The 24,096-nt window shown below is 45.7% G+C and overlaps 1 protein-coding gene across 2 annotated transcripts in view; it reads left to right on the top strand.

Moving 5' to 3' along the window:
* MCC (MCC regulator of WNT signaling pathway) overlaps positions 1-24,096 on the top strand; it is a 283,142-nt gene that overhangs the window by 196,538 nt on the left and 62,508 nt on the right. For both annotated transcript variants that reach the window (XM_082621909.1, XM_082621908.1), the window contains 2 exons: positions 12,368-12,531; positions 14,592-14,798. In XM_082621909.1, the coding sequence (XP_082478035.1) occupies positions 12,368-12,531; positions 14,592-14,798 (371 nt within the window). The remainder of the gene's footprint in view (positions 1-12,367; positions 12,532-14,591; positions 14,799-24,096) is intronic.

Raw genomic sequence — 24,096 nt, 5'->3', positions numbered from 1 at the left:
TTGACAGGCGGATTCTTAACCACTGCGCCACCAGGGAAGTCCCTCCCCAACTCTCCTTGTTTTCTTCCCAGCTCTGGCCACATCGGCTTCCTTGCTGTCCCTCAGACCTGACCAGCATCTCTGGCCTCAGGGTTTCTGCATCCACACATGCCTCTCTGATGCATGTCAGTCAGCTGTCCTCTCATCACAGGCCTTCCCCAGCCCCCTGGTAGAGTCCTGGCGCTGTCACTCACTCTCACACTGCAGGCACTCCCTTCCCGTCCCTGCTTCATTTTTCTTCACAGCACTTAGCACTACCCGATGATACCTCGTGTTTGCATTTATTTCCTTATATATGTATCACCATTCTTTATTAGTCTCTTGCACTAGAATGCAGGTTCCATGCAGGCAGGGACTTCGGCTCTCCTGTTTACCGAAGTAACAGTGCCCGCTCTTCGGAGGCTCCCAGATATGTGAGTAACAATGAACACCATCTTGGAGCTCACGGTTCTTTGGAGGATGCAAAGGAAACGGAATGACTGGCAGTGGGACCACAAAAGGAGGTGGACAGGGGCCCCTAGCGACACCCTCAAGTGGGAGCATCAGAAGACGTGGCCAGAAGTCACATCTAAGCAGAAAGCTGTGGGATAAGTGGGAACGATGCAAGCAAAGAGCAGGGGGCAGGAGGAGAGTGCTGTGGGCACGGCCGGTACCTGCCAGGTCCCCGTGGAGGGCAGGCACCGGGACGGCAAGGAGGAGGACCTGTTTAAGGCCCCAGCTGAGCCCCGCCCCTGCGTGTTCATTGGAACTGGTTGGCTGCGTCTTCCTACTCCTGTGCCATTTTCCAATTAAATTGCTTCAGTAGGGAAAAAGGCTACCATTTATAAACCCCATCATAGGAAATCATTAAAAAGCAGCCATTTCATTATGCCTGCTATATTTGCAAACTTGCATTAGCAACCCAGAGGTTTTCTTGAGCTGGGTTTTATATACAGAGTTTGCTGCAGTATATTTGCCGATCTTCACTTAAGAAAACAGGAGTATTCCCTTCATCAGAATGCACTTTTCTTTTGTTTTCAAACCCCACTCATCACAGCCTGGCTGCCCCCTCGATAAGCTGGCTCCAGGGCACGGTCCTCAGAGCCTGGAGGAGTAAACCAGCAATTTAGAAAGTGTTTTGACTTACCTAAGCAGTCATATACAGCAGAAAGGTCCCGGTGGTGTCACACTGCATCTTAAAATAAATTGCATTACCTCTGTTCAAACCTGGTCACATAATCGTTTGTAAAGTAAAGTTAATTAAGTAGACAAAGATAAGGTAGGAATTATGAGTTGGGGTTTCTATTTCGTAATTTGGCCGAGAGTTCTAGTTCAGAGGGAGGCTGCATATCATAACTAACATGCTTTGTTCCCTTACTTTGTGTTGAGCATTTACATGCATCCTCATGTTCAATCCTCAGCCTTGAAGGAGGCCTTGTAAATCTCCTCATCTGTAAAACTGGGATGACAGAGTTCAGAGAGGGCAAGTCATTTGTCCAAGACCGCACAGCTAAGCAGCTGTCTTTGTTGTTGCCGCCCGTGTTTCTACAGATGGCTTTGCTTTTACACACCCTTGCTTAAACGGTGAAGCATGCTTATGGATGGTGTGCTCTGCTTACTGCCCTCCTTTGCGGTCTCTAGTACTGGTGGCAGAATTTAGGGAGCAGCTGTCTGATTACAGCACCTGGCTTTACTAGCAGAGTATTTGCTGTTCACTGAGATCTTGCAGATCTCCATCTTAGAAACAACACCCTTAGACCAAACCATTCTGGGAGTTGCAGTAGAGCCCAGCACAGATGTGTGAGATGGGCTCAGCGTTGCGTCATGCGTGTGAGCGTTTGTGGGGCGCACTCCCTCTAGCAGGCTGTCTTCCCAACTCGGTTCATGGAACAGCAAAGCTTGTCTGGAGCAATTGGCTGTAAACCAAACAAAATCCCTGATCTGATGGACCTTTGCACAGGCTGTGATGGGTTCTGCTTCTGTGTTTTGAGGTATTTTCTGGTTTTAGGTGAGAAATTCTTATTTTTGTGGAATTTAACAATGCTGAACTATTAAACCCTTAGCGAGGACAGGAAGCATATGATACCATGTTTGCTGGTGTGATCATTTAGATAGAGATTTCCTCCTTGTGCATAGTTCTTGGAGGACAACCAAGGAAGAATTTACACATGAAACCTGGCTATTTGGCATGACTGTGACTATGAAATATGTTTAATGTTGAAGCCAGATTTTCCTGGCTTAATGGTCCATGAGGCTTAAAGGCTTCAGGAGAAATCTTCCAAAGTGTCGAGCAGCCCCTCGCAGTGGGGACAAAGCGGGGTCGGGGCAGGGAAAGCAGTCCCGCCTTCTCTAAAAATGATTTCTGCAGAGTGGGAGAGAAGTGTTTACAAAGGCAAGGCAGCCTGTCCAGAGGAAACTGGATTTTTGTTAGGAATGAGGCACTAAGTAGGCAGTTATATTCCAGCAGAGAATTTTTAGAGGAGAATCAGATCATTGGTAACCTGATTCTGAAACTTTGAGAAACCAGTCCCCAGGTTGGAAAAGTTAGACAGGACTGAAACTAGTACCCTGACATGACGATGGAACAGCCCAAGCCCTGTGTTGCTTTTGTTTTTCTTCTCCTTACTTTAACTGGGCAGCTTAATTTATCCCAAGAGGTTCATGATGTTGGTCATCCCTGAGAACCAAGCCCAGGGAAGGCTTAGAAGTTTTGAACATTGACTCACGGGGGGCTCTCTAAGGAGACTGTGTGCTTCCTCCCGGGGATCTGAGCCTGGTCAAACGAGGCCTGTCTGTGAATGTTAGCAGGGCCGAGTGGCCAAGGAGGCCACCTAATATCATTCCAGAACTTTCCTTACAGAGTAACCAAGCTTGAGAGCGGGAAAGATTATGGCTCCACTTCACTTTGTGGTACTTTGAAATATTTCCCTCAAACTCTACTATTCAGTAATTTTTCAGTGCCCAAAAGAGACTTAGAGTTTTAGATATGGAAAGGCATCGATCCACCACGTTTGCTCAGAATGAGCTCCCATGATTGTCAGGTTCATGAACTCCTTTCCTAAGATAAGCAGCCTTTATTTTCTAAGCAGACCATGTCTTCTCAGGTTGGATTGTTTTTTGGGTTGTTTGGAACTCATGACATCTTTTTCCTTAAGACCAGTGTCCTAGGGGAGTGTTAGCTGCCCAGACCAGCCCTGGAAGCCTATTTCGTCTATAAAGGTAATAAAGTACAGACCTCACGAGTGTTACTGCAGCCCCACCCATCGCTCTGGACATTGTTTTTGTGAGAAGAGGTTCTGCAGACCACATTGGCATGCCACAAGCACATTTTCCAAGTTGATGATACTTGGTCAGTGAGCAGTCTAATAAAACTTGATACTTTTGGGCTTCCCTTGTGGCGCAGTGGTTGAGAGTCCGCCTGCCGATGCAGGGGACACGGGTTCGTGCCCCGGTCCGGGAAGATCCCACATGCCGCGGAGCGGCTGGGCCCATGAGCCATGGCTGCTGAGCCTGTGCGTCTGGAGCCTGTGCTCCGCTACGGGAGAGGCCACAGCAGTGAGAGGCCCGCGTACTGCAAAAAAAAAAAAAAAACGTGATACTTTTAAAAATTAGCGTAGAAAAAGTCTTTCATTACCTTTACACGTTTAACTCATGCGGTCTTTATCGAGTACTACTCCGTGCCCAGTGTTGTGAGCGTCTAGGAACACAAGGATGGATGAACAGAGTCCCTGCTCCCCAGAGCCAGACTTCGTGGGGTCCATGTGTCAGGTAATAAGTAATTATGGGGAATGCGATGCCTCAAAGAAAGAAGTAAATACGAGACTATAGGTCATCGGGGAAGGCTTACTGGAAGAGCAGATTTTAAGGCAAAGCTTTAAAAAGAACCATTATGAAAAGAGAATGAGGGGCTTCCAAACTAGGCAGACACATAACCATTAACTGTGAAGTGAATGCTGAGCCCCAGGAGTAAGTACGTTTGAAGTTGGGACCATATTTTGGAGCAGATTCATTCTGGTAAATGCACGTTGCTTGGAATCAAAGGACCAAGGGAATATTTCTGACATCTAGCCTATTTAGGTATATTTTTATTTGGGTTAGAGTTCTTACAGGGGGTTCAACAAAAGTAGAGTTAGCCTTTAACACCGTATTCAAAATGAACCGACTCTGGTATGGTTTATTGTGTACAGCACTGGGGATAGGTCTAATTGATCCTGAGAGGAAAGAGGAAAACCAGCTTTGCCCACTAGTAGGTGTTTAACCAAGAAAGCATGCTGGTGAGGCGTCATTTCCATAGCCATGAATGTCCTCTGGCTTCCTTTGCAGATTTCCCAGGTGCTTGGGTCTTCCCTCAGACAGCAACATAAAAACCTAAGGCTCTGGGTTCTCCTTAGAAAAATAGAACCTGAGCTGTCTTTTCTCCAGCTGCTATCAGAAGTCTAACTGGGGCAAGTTGCGTTTGGAAAAGGTGGCCCACCCAGGCAGGTGCTGCAGACTCTGACAGCGGTGGGCAGCAGATGGGGTGAGGAAAGCAGGCAGAACAGTGGAGCACCATGGCCTGATGAGTCCAAAGGGGCAGCTGCTGGCCACTCTGCCCATTGCTGTCATGGGAAGAGCTGGGCCCGGTATTTCCTGACCTTCTAATTTTACAGGAATAGCTGTAAATTCTAATAATCTTTAAATGCTGGCAATTAATTCAAAAATGTTTTTTAAAAAAGGCTGCACCAGTTATGAAACCCTGCCATCCAAACAAAACACATCTTTGGCTGCAGGGGGCTAGTTTGCATCCTCTGGTTGAAGGGAGATGTCCCTTCCATTTATTCTTTTTTATCCTCTGTTTCATCTCTACAGCACATTAGACAGCTAGAAGGCAGAGTGCCAAGATTGTGTGAGCTTAGCCTTGCCCAGAATTCCCTTTACGTTGTACTTGAATGGTCTACAGCTTAAATTTAATTGAAAGTTAGTATCAGAAGAAACCATATGAAATCTGCAAATGTGGGAAATGGTGGCTGAAAAGACTCGCAGTCACATCGCTTCACACCACATATGAAGTCCCAGGTACCTAAACTCTTTTAGCATCTAATTGTTATAAACACATTGCGTCCCTTGTGCAACTGGAATGCTTCCTCCTTTCTGACAGGAGAGCATTCATTTCTGCCCTGGCTGCCAGGGAGCACGGCACTAAGTAGAAGAGTCAGCCCTAGCAGCTGTGTTCACCTCCATTTGCTTCCTCAGCCTTTCCCTGGTCCCAGTCATTGTGTTTTTCCCTTATTCGTGGTTGCTTGCTATGTGCTACCTCAAATTCATTTTTATAAAGATATAACCTCTGGTAGAGGAATGAGTATTTGCTGCAAAGGACATCCTCTTTGTCCCATGGACATGGAACCAAGCCATTAGCCTTACTTTACAAAGCACAGCATAGCCTGAGGTGCCGCAGCGGGTCTGCCTCGTGTGACCCTTCACACCGGAGTTCCATGTCAAGTGTGCAGTGCAGTGGCACTACGTACATTCACAGAGCTGTGCAACCATCACCAATATCCATTTTCAGAATTTTCTTATCCTCCCAAATAGGAATTCTGTATTCATTAAACAATATTGCCCCATTTGCCCAACTGCTGTAACCTCTCTTCTCTCTTTTTTTGTATTTTTATTTTTTAAATTAATTTATTTATTTTTGGCTGTGTTGGGTCTTCGTTGCTGTACGCAGGCTTTCTCTCGTTGCGGTGAGCGGGGGCTACTCTTCATTGCGGTGCGCGGACTTCTCACTGTTGTGGCTTCTCTTGTTGCGGAGCACGGGCTCTAGGCGTGCAGGCTTCAGTAGTTGTGGCACGTGGGCTCAGTAGTGGTTCGCGGGCTCTAGAGCACAGGCTTAGTAGTTGTGGTGACATGGGTTTAGCTGCTCCGCGGCATGTGGGATCTTCCTGGACCAGGGATCGAACCCATGTCCCCTGCATTGGCAGGCAGATTCTTAACCACTGTGCCACCAGGGAAGTCCCTCTTCTACTTTCTATGAATTTGCCTATTCCAGGTACCTAATATAAATGGAATCATATAATATTTGTCCTTTTGTAACTGACTTATTTCACTTAGCCTAATGTTTTCAACAGTCATCTATGTTATAGCAGTATCAGAATTCTGTCCCTTTTTAAGGCAGAATAATATACTGTCATGCGTTTATACCACATTTTGCTTATCCATTCATCCGTCAACAGATACTTGGATTATTTCTATATTATACTTTTGACTATTGTGAATAATGCTGCTGTGAACATTGGCATACAAGCATCTGTTTGAGTCTGTGCTTTCAGTTTTTTGGAGCATGTACCTAGGAGTGGAATTGCTGGGTCATATGGTAATTCTATGTTTAACTTCTTCAGGAACCACCAAACTGTTTTCTACAGTGGCTGCACCACTTTACATTCCCACCAACAATGTGCAAGGGTTACAGTTTCTCCATATGCTTGTCAACACTTGTTCTTTTCTCTTGTTGCTGTTGTTGGTTTTTTTTTTTTTTTTTTTTTGTGGTACGCGGGCCTCTCACCGTTGTGGCCCCTACCGTTGCAGAGCACAGGCTCCAGACGCGCAGGCTCAGCGGCCATGGCTCACGGGCCCAGCCGCTCCGCGGCATGTGGGATCCTCCCGGACCGGGGCACAAACCCGTGTCCCCTGCATCGGCAGGCGGACTCTCAACCACTGCGCCACCAGGGAAGCCCCTGTTGTTGTTTTTGATAACTACCATCTTCTCCGTAGTGTCACTCTTGCCTTTAATCCATGCTGACAGTATCTTCCTTTTGGGGAGTCTATGAACGTTTAATGTAGTTAATGATCGATCGATTGTGGGTCTTTCAGTTTACTATTTGTTTTCTGTTTGCCCCTTCTGAATTTTTGTTCTTCTATCCATCCTGTCTTCCTTCTTCTGGGTTAACCGCATAGTTTTTAGAATTTTATTTTATTTATTGCTTTCTGGCTATGCCTCTTCATCATTATTTTCTAGTGATTGTTCTAAGAATTACATTATACATCGTTAATTTTTCCGAGTCCACTCACGGTTAATATTCCTCCTTTAATTCTGATATATGTCCTCTGTTGCCTCTCCTGGGAAACAACAGCTATGAGTAGGTACCCTCACAGGCTTGGCTGAGCTGGCCTGTTCTTGTCCACACAGCAGTACTTGTTTTGGGTTGGAGCAGTGTGGTGAAGATAGCCCTGGACACAGAAGGCCAACACTGTAGTTCGAGCCCTGCCCACCCCCACCCCCACGCCCATTGTGCAGCCATGGGTGAGTAACTGGGTGTCTTCGAGTCTCAGATTCCTCCTCTGTGGAACGAGGCTTACCGCCTTCCTGCTGGGGTGGAACTTGATGATGTATGTGAAAGCCCTTTCTGAAGTGTCAAGAGTGCTGATCAAACCAAAGCCACTGTGATCATCACCTAAACGAGGAGCCTTTTTTTTTTTTCATTGTAGTAAAAGACGCATTACATAAAATTTACCATCTTAACCATTTTTAAGTGTACCGGTCCGTACTGTTAGTTATATTCACATTGTTGTGCAACAGATCTCCAGAACTTCTTTTATCTTGCAAAACTGAAATTGTACCCATCAAACAATACCTGCCCCGCCCCCCTCCTTCCAGCCCCTGGTAACCACCATCCTACTTTCTGTCCCCTATGCATTTGACTACTTTAGATAGCTCATATAAGTGGAATCATACAGTATTTGTCTTTTAGTAACTGCCTTATTTCACCTAGCTCTTAATATCCTTAAGGTTCATCCATGTTGTAGCATGTGTCAGAATTTCCTCCCTTTTTAAGGCTGAATAATATTCTGATGTATGTATATACCACACTTGGTTTATCCATTCATTCGCCGATGGACACTTGGGTTATTTCCATCTTTTGGCTATTATGGACATGATATACAAGGATCTGTCTCAGGGCCTACTTTCCATTCTTTTGGGTATGTACCCAGCAGTGGAATTGTTGGATCACATGGTAGTTCTATTTTTAATTTTTGAGGAACTGCCATACTGTTTTCCAAAGCAGTTGCACCATTTTACTGTTCCCACCAACAGTGCACAAGGACCCCAATTTCTCCACTTCCTCACCAATGCCTGTTATTTTCTGTTGTTGTTGATATAGTAGCCATCCTAATGGGCCTGAGATGATATTTCATTGTGGTTTATAAATGAGGCACTTTCTGTTTGTTCTGGAGCTCTTGGTCCCTGGTCTGAGCTTATCTTGTTCCTCTGGTCCCGTAAGTTAAACTTCGGGTCTTTTATAAAGACTCCAACTACCTTGGCCTTCAGTGTTGAAGCTCCAGTGCCTGGCAGGGCCCATACCGTGCAGGGCATTGGAGGCCAAGGGAAGGAACTGAGGATTTATTCAAAGTCTATATTTAGAAGAATATGCCACCAACTGAAAGATAAGGCCACCCTGTATCGAGTAGCGTTGATGGTGGGGTGAGTGGTGGTGAGTGAGTGGTGCTATGCGACAGCACCAACAGGGGACCCAGAATGTCTGCTTCTGCCAGCCTGGCCACCCTGTCCTACTGTGAGGCCCCAAACTGGGAACACTGACAAAGGACAGCCAAGGGTCACCTGACTACTGGTGGGGCTTATGTAAAACCAGTGGGTAATAGGCAAGAGTGTGTCGGGTTCATCATCCAGCCTGTGTGATACACATTGGGCTTCCTGAGACCAAGGAAAGCATTTATAGCCCTCCTAGGTATGAATAGGATATGCTCCTGAGCTGTTTGCAGTCTGCATGTTAATTTAAATGCCTTCCTCCATCTTCCTTTTTATTTATTTATTTGGTTGCACCAGGTCTTATTTGCAGCTCATGGGATCCTTAGTCACGGCACGTGGGCTCCTTAGTTGTGTCATGCAAACTCTTAGTTGCGGCACGCATGTGGGATCTAGTTCCCTGACCAGGGATCAAACCCGGGCCCCCTGCATTGGGAGTGCGGAGTCTTATGCACTGCGCCACCAGGGAAGTCCTCCGTCTTCCTGATGCTCCGTCCTATACTTGCATCATGCTCTCTGTGGTTACTTTCCCCAGGATAGTGGGAGAGAGGACTGTGGCTTTTGCCACGTACATCTGTGAGCCCCTCAGAGTTGAAAGTCTCATGCTCATCTCTGTACCTTGCTTCTAGCCTGAGGCCAGGGCTCAGCAACTGATTAAAGAATGAGAAAGAAAGACTGATCAGGTCCCTACACTTGCCTCCCGTTGCCTGTAACCCAACATCCTCAGGACACAACCTGGTGGCACCCCTCCAGTCCTGCTGTGAAGACCCCTCAGCAGACACGTCCAGGGTGATCATTGCATCAGGTGGGGCCGTGCTAGGGAAATCCTTATGAATGGCTGAATAGAGACATCTTCCTTCCTCATCCCACTCAGGAATAATGCAAATAATTCAGGGGTGTGTGTTAACTTCAGCCCAGGGTACCAGGAAACCCTGCACCTCAAGGTAAATGATCCTTTGGAGAAACTTCTCCATTTGTTACCCTGGAATTAAGTGTGCTCCGGAGATAGTTTCATCAACGTGTGTGGGAACTAAGGAGTGCTGCGCCTAGCTCTGGACGTCCTTGCCTTGAGTTGGTGATGGGTACCTGCCGTCCATCTCCAGAGGGCTTCGGCAGTGGGGATTGTCCTCCTGTTGTCAGCAGTTCAGGGCATGGTCCATACTGAGGACGAAAAGCATAAGGTAGATGTAAAACATGCTGCTTTTGACAGTCTATTTCTAGTCTTGCTGACTCTTAAATATATAATGATGTGGTATTTATATTTGGTCATTTAAAAATAACTCTTGATTGCCTATCCTGTGTTGGAGATGAAATGAGGAGGAAGGTCAACGTCCCTTCTTTCTTGAAGCTTACACTTCAGTAGAGGAGAGATGACAGACACATAGGTCAGAGCAGATAGTGATAATTGCCATGGAGAAGATAGGATAATAGGACAGGGACTAAGGGGGAAGAGATGGAACCCCATGCTTTAGACAGAGAAGAGCTTGGTGAGGAGGTGGCATTTGAGCTGAGAGCTGAATGTAGGAGGAGATTTGGGTAGAATTCAGTCTCAGCAGAGGGAACAACAAAGGAAAAGGAAGCCCTGGGGCAGATGAGAGGTTGGCATCTTCCAAGGATGGAGAGAAGGCAGGAGCGTGAACACAGCATAGTGATGTGGGGGAAGGTGGACAGATGAGGCAAGGACCAGAGAAGCCAGTGGTTCCCACCCCGACTACACATTAGGGTTATCTGAGGAGCCTAAAAAATTTTTCCAGTGCCAAACAAAGCTCCACCCGTAGAGATTGTGATTTAACTGGCCTGGGTGGGGCCTGGACATTGGTGTTTTGTAAAAGCTCCCCAGGAAGTTCCACGGTACAGCCTGGGTTGAAACATCAACAGGGCTGATCGTGCAGAGCCTTAGAGACTCTGGTAAGGAGTTTAGACTTTAGTTGAATGACAGTGGGAAGCCATATAACGGTTTGGGCCAGGGGAGTAACATGATCCAGCTTATGTCCTTAAGAGACTCACTTTGGCTACAGTGCTGGGGACTGGAGGTGGGAGGTTGTTCAGGTGGTTCAGTTAAGAAATGATGGTGGCTGGGACCAAGGCTGGTGTCAGTGGAGGTGGTAAGAAGAGGTCAGTTTGGGGATATGTTTTGGAGGTTGCAGTCAAAAAATGGATTGGATTTAGGGTGTGAAGCAAAAGGAAATCAAGGTTGCCAGAGTAACTGGGAGGATGGTAGTGCTGTTCACAGAGCTGGGAGAGATGGGGAAAACAGGTTGGAGAGGAGGGGGAATCATTGTGTTCATTGGTTGCAGTGAAAGCGTCACACTTCTCTTCTGTCTAGATTTAGGTAACTTGTAGATATAGGCAGTCAAATAAAGTTGCCCAGAATATTCTGAGACATCCTCTTAGTGTAATGCTGGGAGTTTTCTTGAAGTCTTCTGCAAGTGAGCGCCAAAGGCAATTGACTATTTTAGGGCATGGAACCTGCGATGAGAAGGGCAGAGGAGGGAAGTGTGAAGACATTAAGCTTCTTTCATACAGGAGTCAGGCCGAGTGTAAGGGAAAGGTGTACTTTGATAAATCACTGTAGTTAACACCTGTCTTGCTATAAGAATTGAATGGCATAGTGATACATAGAATCCAAAATAGGTTAACATATTTATATTTGACTTAAGGGGATTTTTGCACCCCCAAAATTATCTTTTAAGATATGTCTAGTTCAGAGGGGGAAGGGTAAGATGTGACAAAGCGAGAGAGTGTCATGGACATATATACACTAGCAAACGTAAAATAGATAGCTGGTGGGAAGCAGCCGCATAGCACAGGGAGATCAGCTCGGTGCTTTGTGACCACCTAGAGGGGTGGGATAGGGAGGGTGGGAGGGAGATGCAAGAGGGAGGGGATATGGGAACATATGTATATGTATAACTGATTCACTTTGTTATAAAGCAGAAACTAACACACCATTGTAAAGCAATTATACTCCAATAAAGATATTAAAAAAAATCTCCAAGAAATTGCATCCTTGGAGCTTGGTGTTGTGTCTAGAATAAAGTAAATACCCGACCCCCCCCCAAAAAGATATGTCTAGTTCACATTAAGATTATAATTAATTCTCCTCCCTGGACTAAGCCCTGGGTGTCCAGCAATTAAAAGTAACCCAGACTTTTAAGTCAGAATCAAATTATTAGAATTGCTTACAAGACATTTACATGGAGAACAATATGGAATTTGTTAGAACAGTTTGTTTTCCCCCTGATGGAAGAAGTGGTATAAATTGCAGTGATAGAGCCTGTTGATTGGTTATATCAGGGGAAAAAGTCCTGATTATAAGCTCGCTGAGGGCAAGGACTGTCCCTTATACAGTTGCTATTTTTTTTAAACACCTAGTGTCTCTGCTCACTCTGGGTTTTTTTTTGTTCTTTGTTTTGTTTAATAAAGTTATGAGATCTTTTTAGCTGAAACTTTTCCTGAAATCAGTCCTTATCTGAATGGCTGAGCAGGAAGGTTGACCAGATGTCCTAACAGCCCCTTCTGGGGACACTTCTTTGTTCTTACTAGAGAAACTTGAGATGTGTCTGTTTTGAGTGAAAGACGAGAGAATGCAGCATGGCATGGCTGTCTAGAAAATGGCCATGGTCTGAAACTCCTTAATAAAGCCTTTGCATTGGCCCCAGGCCTCAGAAGGCCAGCAGGCTGGGAGATCAGGCTACCGGTGTTAAACTTGGACATGTCCAGCTCCACTGCCATCCATTTCACCTGAATGGGTTCCTCTCCGTAAGCGAAACAGAGAGCGCCCATTGCCCACCTGCCTGCTTAACTCGTCGTATCCACATCCACTTGCAGATAACTGCAGCGACCTGAACTCGGAGCTGCAGAGGGTGCTGACGGGGCTGGAGAATGTGGTCTGCTGCAGGAAGAAGAGTAGCTGCAGCCTCTCGGTGGCAGAGGTGGACAGGCACATCGAGCAGCTCACCACTGCCAGCGAGCACTGTGACTTGGCTATTAAGGTAGGACCCCCCCCCAACCCCCATCCTCTCTTTCTGGCTCTTTTCAGATCATATGAGGGAAATGATCAGGTGCCTTTCTTCTGAAGTGTGGTTTTACTCAAAGACCTATTAGAGAGTGAGTGTTTCTAAGAAAGCCATACTAAAGATTGGGCCACCAGGGAGAAGCAGGAGCCCTATAAATTTTTGCTGGGTTGACTCACATCAGAAAAAGTCATTATATCAATAGTCAAGATCACTGGCTTTGCTGCAAAAATGACTACTTCCTTGGAAACTATTAGATTACTAGTATTGAGCCATGTCATTTTAGTGTGGTTCATCATGTAGCACTCTGGGGTTGTAAGATTAACTTGGAAATTTTGTTAAAGCTTTCAGGTCTCTGGAATATTATTTCCGGAGTTATCTATTCATGGTGCTAACAAGGGGGAAGTTCAGGGCCTGAACGAGTCATCTATCCTGAGTGCACTGGACTGGACCTCAGTCCCGCCTTTCATGTGCATTTATCTTACTGCTTAGGGAGGACCAGGTGAGAAGAATCTGCTGCATCTGCACAAACTCATCATGAGCAATGGGAATGTCAAGTCCCCTTGATACAGGGCCTCTGGTATCTTTATGTTACTTCACCAGAGCTTAGTGACCTAGGCATCACAATTCAAACTGAAAAGTCTGAGAGGAGCCTATATAAAAGGGAAAATGTGATGTGTTATTTGAAAAATGTTTGAGGACTCTGGGCGCAAGTTTCTATCAACAGGAATCCTGGATTTCACAAAAGAGCTGTGGTCTCTCGAGGTAAACCATGATTCATGTTTATAATACATCTGGTTTCCCATCTTTATTCATCACAATTATAAATACATAGTTGATGTGGTTTGGGGAAGTAACCACTAGTATTTCTTTCTTTGGAATCTCCAGACCCTGTATTTGATTGTAATGTCAGCTTGGGTACTAGCCCCAGCCTTAGCATTGAGAGGGAAGGAGGAAGCCAAGGGTGTCTGCCAGCCAGCAAGGGACAGAGCAGGCTGAGTAGGACATGAGTCTCTGACTTGAGAGGAAGGACAAAGCACTGCATGTGGAAAGTGGCAGCACGATTTGGGTAACTGTCCTCATCAGGGAACCAATGTGAGCATCCAAGAGTGACACATCCTTACGCCACCCATTTTTGAGACCTGTTTCCCATCCCATCTCTTCACTGCCTCTACCCCTACATGGCAATCCCACCTCGTCTTTCCAGATCATTTGGTGCATGCTTCCTTTTCCAAAGGACAGTAATTGTGAATGAATAGTTTCTGACAGCAAACAGAATGAGTTGTTCCTTTTTTTTTCTCGAATTTTATGCGTGTTTCTTCTCCATTAATACTGGTGTTTTTAATGAATTTTTAAAAAAACTCTCCACATAGTATTAAGATTCTGTTCTTTTTAAGCACATAGCTGCGTTATTAATTAAATCCCTCCTGTCTTAGAAACCTCCACAATGAACTCACTCTTTAATGTGTCACTGAGGTTTATTTTTGTCTTTCTTATCTTGGGACTGAACCTCATTCACACCTTCTGATTCTGTTGTGACACTAAAAGCTGTAGACAGTGATGTGACCTATCCTATTGCTGAGTTGGAACATGGGAAGCCTGTAATTTAGGAAACTTCAAGTTAGATTTTGTATGCAGTTTGCAACCTCACATTTGCTTTACCTGGATCACTAACTGGCTTGCTGTCTGGTTATGTGTATTCACCGACTCTGGACCGTGGGTGAGAGAGATAAACATCTGTGTGGACCTGGCAGTTAGCACTACTGATAGACTTAAATACCAGGAAGGGATTGTGCTTTTCTTACCGGGGGGACTGCTGGGTCACACAGACTGTGACCCAGGCAAGTGACAGAGCCTCATCTGAAAACGGGGAGAGGATAGATAATCGGGGGCTCTCGCCACTCTTGATTACTTTCTGCAGTGAAGTGACTGTGGAACCCACCCCTCTGGGCACACTCACCCCGAGCTGGCCTGTTTTCTCCCCCTCCCATTTCTCCCAGGGAACTCACTTGGCTTGTCTCTGTGGCTGTGTTTTCCAGACAGTGGAGGAGATCGAAGGGGTCCTTGGCCGGGACCTGTATCCCAACCTTGCTGAAGAGCGGTCTCGATGGGAGAAGGAGCTGGCTGGGCTGAGGGAAGAGAACGAGAGCCTGACTGCCATGCTGTGTAGCAAAGAGGAGGAGCTTAACAGGACCAAGGCCACCATGAATGCCATCCGGGAGGAGCGGGACCGGCTGCGCAGGAGGGTGAGTGCCAGGCCTTTCCCTGGGGGCTGGGGCCAAAGGAGCAGCCAGCTGGTCGAGCCAAGGGCAGCCCCAAGAATTTGGTGGTGTTTCTAGTCTTGTGAATCACCATCCCTTTCTGATGATGAAGTCGTTCTTGAAAGTATTCTGAAAGCGCTGAGACGTGCAGGTAAGATTTTTAAAAACGCTCTTCTCTGCAATCGCAGATCTAAGTGGATGCTAAAAAGTATCCCAGTGCAGTGATTCTCAACTATTCTCTGGGTACACACATCTTTCCCCAAGCTCAATTAAAATGTTCTTCCTTTGAGGTAGGATAACAATATTTTATAATTTGCAAAAATATACAGAATTTCCCCTTTGCAGTTTCTTCTGTAAATTTTTCTTGAAACTTATAGTACCTGCTCTCACATATCCATACTGAGTCTACTGTGACATGTCCTCTCCTCTAGTGCAGACTCATTAAAGTTAATAATCTTATATATATTTTTGTGTGTGTGTGTGTGTGTGTGTGTGTGTTCTGAGAAAGAGAGAGAGTGTGTGTGTGCGTGTGTGTGTAATTCCTGGTAGTCACCCCAGCTCACTAAATGGCTCTATGGCCTGAAAAGGTTTGAGAACCACTTTGCTTAGGAAATACAGCCATTACTAAAGGAGCTGATGTTTCAGGATAGAAATGTTTGGCAGAGTTGTTAAAGCACTCACTTTTCCAAAGATGGAGTTTTTTCTTAGGAACCCACAAGTACTTCTTTGTTTGGCTGTTAATTTGATCTGTGATTGGACTGGAGGTGAAGCAGTGAATTCTGCAATCAGAGACAATTCCCTCTGAACTTCACTTTGAATTACTAGACCTACTTTATTCTCTTTCTCCATTGTGGCAATATTAGAAGCTTGCTTTCGAGTTGTGCTGTGACTGGTAATTTTGCACACAGAGGAGAAAAAAATACATCCAGTTGATCACACCATTACTCTTTTTTTTTTTTTTTTTTTTTTTTTTGGCGGTACGCGGGCCTCTCACTGTTGTGGCCTCTCCCGTTGCGGAGCACAGGCTCCAGACGCGCAGGCTCAGCGGCCATGACTCACGGGCCCAGCCGCTCCGCGGCATGTGGGATCTTCCCGGACTGGGGCACAAACCTGTGTCCCCTGCATTGGCAGGTGGGCTCTCAACCACAGCGCCACCAGGGAAGCCCACACCATTACTCTTTAACTTGCTTTTCAGTAAGATCAGTGTGTGTACATCATTCTCCTTTTAATCTACATGCAGTTTTCATAATTGCCATTACTTATGAATATAGAAGAAATTACTATTTTTGAATGTTATCAACTCTTTTCCTCATTTGTGGCTATTGCCAGCATTCCTAACTCTCATATCTGAATGTCATTTTGTGTGAACTCACACGCATAAGCTTATTTTCAGAACCCAGCTGTATCGGATGCAAGTCTCCGTCCTTGCAACAGCAGGTGTAAATCATTGCAGTCAGCAAAGACTTCTGGGCAAGCTGAGGACATTTACTTAGTGCTAGGGCCCACAGCACCTGTAATTTCCTGGGCTACACTCCCTGATCATTATGACTAATGCCCTAATTAGGTGTGCTTGCTTAGCGTGCCCGTTCTGATGGTGCTTACTTTGTGAAGGAAATGTTGGTCGTAGGCCTAATTACATATTGTGGTTTAGAATAAATTTCCTCCTCTAACTTGAGTTAATAAAGCACAAGACAGCCCTTGACTGTGACTAGCAAAGGAGAAAAAGCCAGTTCCCCTTCGAGTATTTTCTCCAACTCTGGAGGTTAGTATTAAGGACAGCATAGTGTGATGGTACCACACTCTGTGCCAGGGATCTGTGACCACCTGGAGTCACAGCTTGATCTCCCAAGCCACTGTGAGTCTCTGGCAAGTTACCTAACCTCTCGGTTTATTCCGCCATGAAGTGGGGGTAATAATAGTACCCCGTGCAGGGAAACTAGGTAATCCTCATGAATTATCTAAGCACTTAACCAATGCATGGCATGTAGTAAATGCTCAAAAGTTATCAGTAATCGTTTGGGATGAAATCCAGAGATACCTGTTTAGTAGTCTGGAAAGGTTAACACCATACCATCTTTTTTCCCCCAAGAATTCTTACATATTTGAAGGACTCAGAACTCTTAGATGGACGTTGAATAACTACACACACACACACACAATACTCAAAATCTTTCTTCTGATCACATTTATTACCGTGTAAGTTTTGCAGTTAATACGGTTTTATTTAAATTTATATAAACTTATATATTTTATATAAATTTATATAATTTATATTTCCAAATAAAAATATATTGGGGAACTTGTTTCTCTTCCTTAACTGGAAATTTCCTCAGGAATTTGTATACATACCCATGAATTAGATTTATTTCTCTTTATTTCAAGACAATTGTGGGTGTCAGAATTTGCTAGATGCCTGTAAATGCCAGTTTGCTAGATTTTAAATGCTGGATGACTTCTACCTACCACCACCCAATATATTTTATTTCCCTGAAGAGAAATCTGTCTTTTGTGGTTGGTCGTTGTGTCTTCTTCATGATATATAGCTCTGAGGAATGACTGAGTTCTAGTTTCATTTCCATCCTTGTGGTACCACCCGATAACATGGCTGGTTGGCCTTTCCTGTCTTTCTAGCAACTCAGAATCCAGAGTTCATCAAAGTTGTGTGGAAAGCAATAGAGGCCACTTTTTTTTTCCGTTGCCCACGTTCATTGTATAGAATTTGAACTGACCAGATCAATAGGATTGGTGCTTGCCCCCTGCCTGTAATTAAACAGAGTGCTCTCAGGAGGTTTTCTGAGCCTTGTTCAAGATTTAATTAAATTAGATCTTTAATGTCAGCTAACAGATTGGGCTACTTGGCAGAGCAGTAACTAAGGAACAACAGGCAGACAGTTTTTATTACTGGTCCTGGCTCATTATTAAATGAGGTAATCATTTAGGTCTGCATGCTCTGTAATAGAACCACTCATTTCCTCACACTGAAAGGAGCTGGTGTAATTTAGGCAAAGTAGAATTAATTACTCTAGAAAGGGAAGCATTTGGCTCTTCATTCATTCATTTTGTAAACATGATTGGTCATCTTCTCTGTGCTAGGCAGAGCGGGTACGGTGATGAACAGGACACAGACCTGGCCTGAAGGATGTTTGGGAGACAGGCAAATAAACAGGTTATTACAATGGTACATGTCAAGTGATAGGAAGGGATAAACACAGGAGAAGACCTGAGAACTCATAGGAGGGATATGTGATGGCAGGTCCAGCCTCTCTATATTACGTATTTTTTACCTAATTGTTTAGGTCAACTGCTGTGTAGCAAAAATTATCAGTGCTTTCCTCAGATAGTTTGGTAAAGCAAACTGGATGTGACCACTGGCTCATGAATCTGTGTCCCATTGAACCATAGACTTGAATCAAACACAGGCAACACACATTTTTTTGTGTGTGTGTGTGGTACGCGGGCCTCTCACTGCCGTGGCCTCTCCCATTGCGGAGCACAGGCTCCGGACGCGCAGGCTCAGCGGCCATGGCTCACGGGCCCAGCTGCTCCGCGGCATGTGGGATCCTTCCGGACCGGGGCACGAACCCGTGTCCCCTGCATCGGCAGGCGGACTCTCAACCACTGCGCCACCAGGGAAGCCCAACACACATTCTTTATGAGATTTTGTACAAACTCTTCAGAAAGTTCTGCAAAGTCAGTTATAGTTTTATTATAGCACAAAGATACAAATCAGAGCCAGCCAAACTAAGAGACATATAGTTGAAATCTGGAAGAGGTCTGAAGGCAAAGCTCCCAACTGTTTTCTTCCCCTGGAGTCCTGAAAGGTGTTACCTCCTTTGCGCTGTGATGTGTGGCCAACTCAGAGCATTGCCAACCAGGGTAGTGCACCCAAGCTTCCGAATCCAAAGTTCTTATTGGGGTTTAATTATGTAAATGTGATTGATTGAATTGTTGGCCATGTGGTTGGATTCAGTTCCCAGTTCCTTCTCCTTTAGGGATATCAGGCTGATACGCTTTGGGTCATTTTTAAGTCTGTGAGTCATATCCTTTGGGCCACTTTTAAGTTTGCGAGTCTGCCAGGGTGGGTAGTGCTGCACTGCGTCTGCCCACAGTCCTTCTAATGCAGGAGGAATCTCGTAGGTGTGAGGGGTCCGGCACTTTCCTACTCGGGCATGTGTGCAGCGTGCAGCACTCATCCTGTAAACTCACCGCCTGTGGCAATTTACTGAGCATCCTCTTGTATGAGCCCAAGAGCTACCCCTAAAGCCATTAGTTCTAAGTCCGTTGGTGCCTGTTTCTAACTACTGCACTGGTTCTGAACACCTGATCGAATCCACTTTCAGTGTTCGCCCACGTTATCTTGAAGGGCACTTGACAGTCAGTGTTCATGCTTAAAGGGAAAGAGGAGTCCAAACCGAATGAAGGAGTCTGCTTAGAAAGAGTAATGACCTTAAAGGTTAACCATGTGTTTTATTATGTACTTCTTTCTACTAATTAATTCATTTATAATATGTACTTACTATTAGGCTGACCACCCTTACTGGGAGATAAGATGTAAAGCCTCATGCTGAGGTGTCCAGAGCTGGTCTGTCTCTGAAGCAGCCATTCACTTCATCTGAATTATCTCCCATGATAGGCTACGTCAGTATCGCTTTGATATTTTTAACTAAAAATCAGTAACAGCAGAGATATTTCTAGAAGTGAAACTGTTGTGACCTTACATAGGTTAAATAAAGATTCATCTCCGTTTTGCTTTATTTAGCCTTAGATCTCATGTGAACTCTTCCCACTCAGCCTCCCTCTCCGTGATACTTTTCTTGTCTGTATATTGAAAATGCAGGACTGCAAAACAGTACTTTATATTTCCTGTGAATTTATATGTGTATAAATGTGCCTGAATTCTACATGTGTGTACGCAAAAATATTTGAAATAGAGCAGAACAATTTAAGCTAATCTCATAATAGTTATGGGGGTGGGAGGAGAGAGTACCTACGAGTATGGGTCAAAGGATATTTTGAACACTTCTGTAGTGTCCTAGTTTATTTTTTTAAGTGTGTATTCTTACAGTTGTATGGTTTTTGTTTGTTTGTTTGTTTGTTTTTATGCGGTACATGGGCCTCTCACTCTCGTGGCCTCTCCCGCTGCGGAGCACAGGCTCCAGACGCGCAGGCTCAGCGGCCATGGCTCACGGGCCCAGCCACTCCGCGGCATGTGGGATCTTCCTGGACCGGGGCACGAACCCGTGTCCCCTGCATCAGCAGGCAGACTCTCAACCACTGCGCCACCAGGGAAGCCCAGTTGTATGGCTTTTAATATATAGAAGTAGACTCACAGAAATAGAAGGAAAGCTACTATGCTAAAATATTAAGAGGCTAGTAAGTCTAGGCTGTGAAAAGATAGGCATGGTTTTTTTCTTTCTACTCTTCCTTAATTTCAAATTGAAGAAACAAAAAAATAAAGTATGGATTATGGACCATGATCAGTATCTCCCAGCTTTAATAACTTGACATCCACACACAAGCACAGTTATTCTCTTTTGTCCTTGATGGAAATTTGTTCATATCTTACCTGTTCCATTTCTCTTAGGAGTTTCTTTATATGAGGAAGAAGATGCCAATATTAGCGAAGTTTAAATTCATAAAATACTTATTTAAAAAAAACACACAAAAAACAGCAACCCTGTTTTCACGTTCCCAGCCCTAATCTGGCCTCGTAGGAAGGAGCTGAGAGGAGGGCGATCTTGCTCCAGTGTTTCCTTCCACCTCAGTTTGGGAGTCCCGGCTGGCTCTTCCTTTGTGTGACTGGAGTATTAGTCAAGATGAGGATAGGTTACACAGCAGTAGCAAACTAACCCCCCAAATTTCAGTGGCATGGCCCACCAAAAGAGCTTATTTTCTGGTTGCACTGCACGTCCACTGCAGGTTTAGAGATGAGCACAGAGCTCTCCTCCATGTATTCACTCAGGAACCCAGGCTGATGGTAACCCATTATCTGAAACATCACTTGAACAGACTCACCCCTGTATCTGAATGCTTCTGCTCACAGCCCATTGGCCAGAACTGTACAGATGCTCCACCTAACCGGAGAGGGGCTGGGAAGTATGAAGGAGCACATGGGTATTTGTTGAGCCATAAATGTTCCTAACACTGCTGATTTATTTGCTTTGAGTATGATACCAGATAGACTTGGACAGGAATCAGGGTGCCAGAGAAACTGGCGGTTCCACTCATCCATCTCGAGGTGGCTCGCAACATGCGTGACAGAAATCACTGGGAAGCTCTTTCAAAGAATAGATGCCCAGGCCCTTCCATGAGCCACCAAATCAATGAATGGGGTGTAGGACCCTCGTACACTTCCCTGTTGTGATCCCAGCCATCTCCCAGACAGGAAAGGGAAGGCAGTGTCCTTCAGTCACTGGGCGTGTTCCAAGAGCCTCTCCAGCCATCTTTACCTCTCTCCCCACAGGTGGAGAGAAAAGAGAGAGAACCACAGCCTTCTGGCACTTTGTATTCATGCCTAGCCTGCTCCTCCAGGGGCCACAGTATGGCAGTGATGAATCTTGCATCTGAAACAGGAGAGGTTCTCAACCCTGTCTGTGCACTCACCAGGGTCACATGAGCTATAGGAGTGGGTGCAGAGAGGGGTGTGCTCATCCTAGAATCTAGCAGGACACGGGCACCCTGGGGCTCCAAAGGCAAGGTACATTGCCGGGCATAGGGAAGGACTTCCCGTGCTACCTGATGAAGGAAAATAGTGTTACAAGGTGCCACCTACCCATGCATTTTTTTTTCAGTGCAGTCTTGATAGTTTATTTTTAAGGATGCATTAATAATATTAATAGTATTAACATTCTTTGGATATTTTCAGACTAAACATGCCCCTCTTGGACTAAAAATAGATACCTCTGAAGGCAAAGCAGGTCGCAGAGCCTGAATTGTGACACTGAACATGTTTTGAGCATTTACTTGTGATGAGCAGTGATTTATGCACATCTCATTTAGTCTGCACGAGAATTCTACAAGAGGTTCTATTATACCCTTCTTAGACATGAGAAAACTGGGGCCCACAGAAGTTTAATAATCTTGGTCTATGCTGACATTAACTCTTAGCACCAAAGCTTTGGCTCTGGTAGCCTTACTGTGGGATGCAGCATTCATTTTTCTATTGTTTGGACTCCTTTCCTGCGTTCTCTCTGCTTTTTTTTCCCATTTCTTCTCCTGCTTCCACACAGACCAGAAGTAAAGCACCCTCTCTTATAGTTACGTGGGTGCCAGACTACTTAGGGTACCACCCATCGGTCTTCCTGGCATTCCAAAACAACACAAAGTGAAGACAAAATACATCTGTTTCATAGAGAAAAGGCTATGTGTGCATATATTTGTCTTGAGCCCGACGGAGCATTATTGGCAAAGCCCGTCACCCCTCTTCTTTGTAGTTCAAGGAAGCTTTAAGTGCAATACAAGGCAGAGAACCCTCAAAACTCTGATTTCCTCGTGTCTTCTTTGGAAACTGTTTCTAAAAGGGCTTCATTCACATTTGTGCCACGGAAACTGTGAAGCAGCTTTTTTAGCTGCGGGCACCGATGTTGGCTTATCCATCCCTGTCTCCCTTCCCCAGCCTCTGCTCCTGTGAGGAAGTCCAGCTGCGTAAAGGCAAGCTCTTGGCTATAAAGCACGTAGCTGACTCCGTTTGTTTGAAAGCTGGTAAGACATGAGGAAGACAGCCAAAGCGCTGACCTTTTCCCTGGCACAGCCACTTAGGTAATCCAGTCCAGGTTCCTTCGTGGGCTGTAGAACAAAAGAACACAATACACCCATCACATCTTCAGAGAATGGAAATGCTGCTGGGCTTGCTTTCCTCCTTCTGTAAATAAATTCTGATTTCTTATCTGTTGGAGGGCTCCAAGAAGGAAAAGTCTTATAAAATCTCCAATAGGAGGAAGTGGTTCTCTGCAAAACACTCCCCAAGCCTGGACTTGGAGGAGGCAGCTTTCTTTCTTTTTTTTTTTTTTTTGCTGTACGCGGGCCTCTCACTGCTGTGGCCTCTCCCGTTGCGGAGCACAGGCTCCGCGGCCATGGCTCGCGGGCCCAGCCGCTCCGCGGCATGTGGGATCTTCCGGGATCGGGGCACGAACCCGTGTCCCCTACATCGGCAGGCGGACTCTCAACCACTGCGCCACCAGGGAAGCCCGAGGCAGCTTTCTTGAGACTCCACCAGACTCACCACCTCAAGCTTGTTCAGTAGAACTTTTCCGGCCCCGTGATCCTCAGCCCGCTGCAGGGTAGAAATCATCTCATCTCAGCCAGCCCCAATTCACAGTGAAACTATGGATTACGACCTAACCGCCCGAAATTACGGCTACGCAGTGACCATTGCTCCGTTATCATCGGCGGAACAGGCTCGTTCTTTTATGGCTAATAATAATGCTTCTCATCCTACTCAGGACTCCGGTGGCACCTTTCTTTCGTGCTTGTCACTCATCTGTGGACCACATTCACAGATGCCTTCACCAGCACACTCGGTCATCTCGTTGTCTGTGCTCCTACCATGGTCCTGGGGAGAGCAAAGGGCCAGTAGCTGCTCCGCTTATGCCCGCCCCGCCTCACTCTCCCGGTGAACTGCCCGCCTTCTCGGAAAACTACCTCTGTGCCCACCCCAGCGATCTTTGTCCGCGACAGCTCTAGCCCCAGACTCTTGCTCCTCGCCAGCATCTCGCTCTCTGGCTCTGCACAATTTCTCAGGCTCCCTAGTGCCCATCTTTGTGTTTACTTTCTTTCGTTTGTTTTTTTTTTTTCAATTTGGCCTGCGGGGCAGAGAAATAAGCTAATTACATCCCTCTGTTAAAGCACACTCATTGATCGTGAAAAGGCCCTCTTTTAATTTATGTATTGCTTTTCTCCCCCACTCCCTCTCCCTCACTTTTATGTGTGTCCTTATACACGATGTTTTGTGTGTTGTTTTTAATTTACATCAGTCGTGTCGTGCTGTAGACTTTTTTCTTTGTTTCCCCCAAGCGCTCTGCTTTTTAAGGTCTGTGCATGTCGCTGTGTATGCATGAGGTCCGATGGCCTCCTGACATTCTGTCGTGTCCCCGCCATGGTTACCGCGCCTGACCTCCAGACCTCCCACTACCACAAATAGCGCTCCAGTGCATATTCCCGTGCACACGTCCTCTTTGGTCCTGTGTGGAAATTCCTCTGGAATACATGTCCGGGAGTGAGGTTGCAGAGTCCTGGGGTGTGCAGGTTCTTACTTGGACCAAGTCCTGCAGTGCAGCTTTCCAGA

The sequence above is a fragment of the Mesoplodon mirus genome (assembly GCF_964341445.2).
Source record: "Mesoplodon mirus genome assembly, chromosome: 5".
In the NCBI taxonomy this organism is placed as follows: Eukaryota; Metazoa; Chordata; class Mammalia; order Artiodactyla; family Ziphiidae; genus Mesoplodon; species Mesoplodon mirus.
The sequence above is the reverse complement of the archived record's forward strand: the minus strand, read 5'-3'. Positions and strand labels throughout refer to the sequence as shown.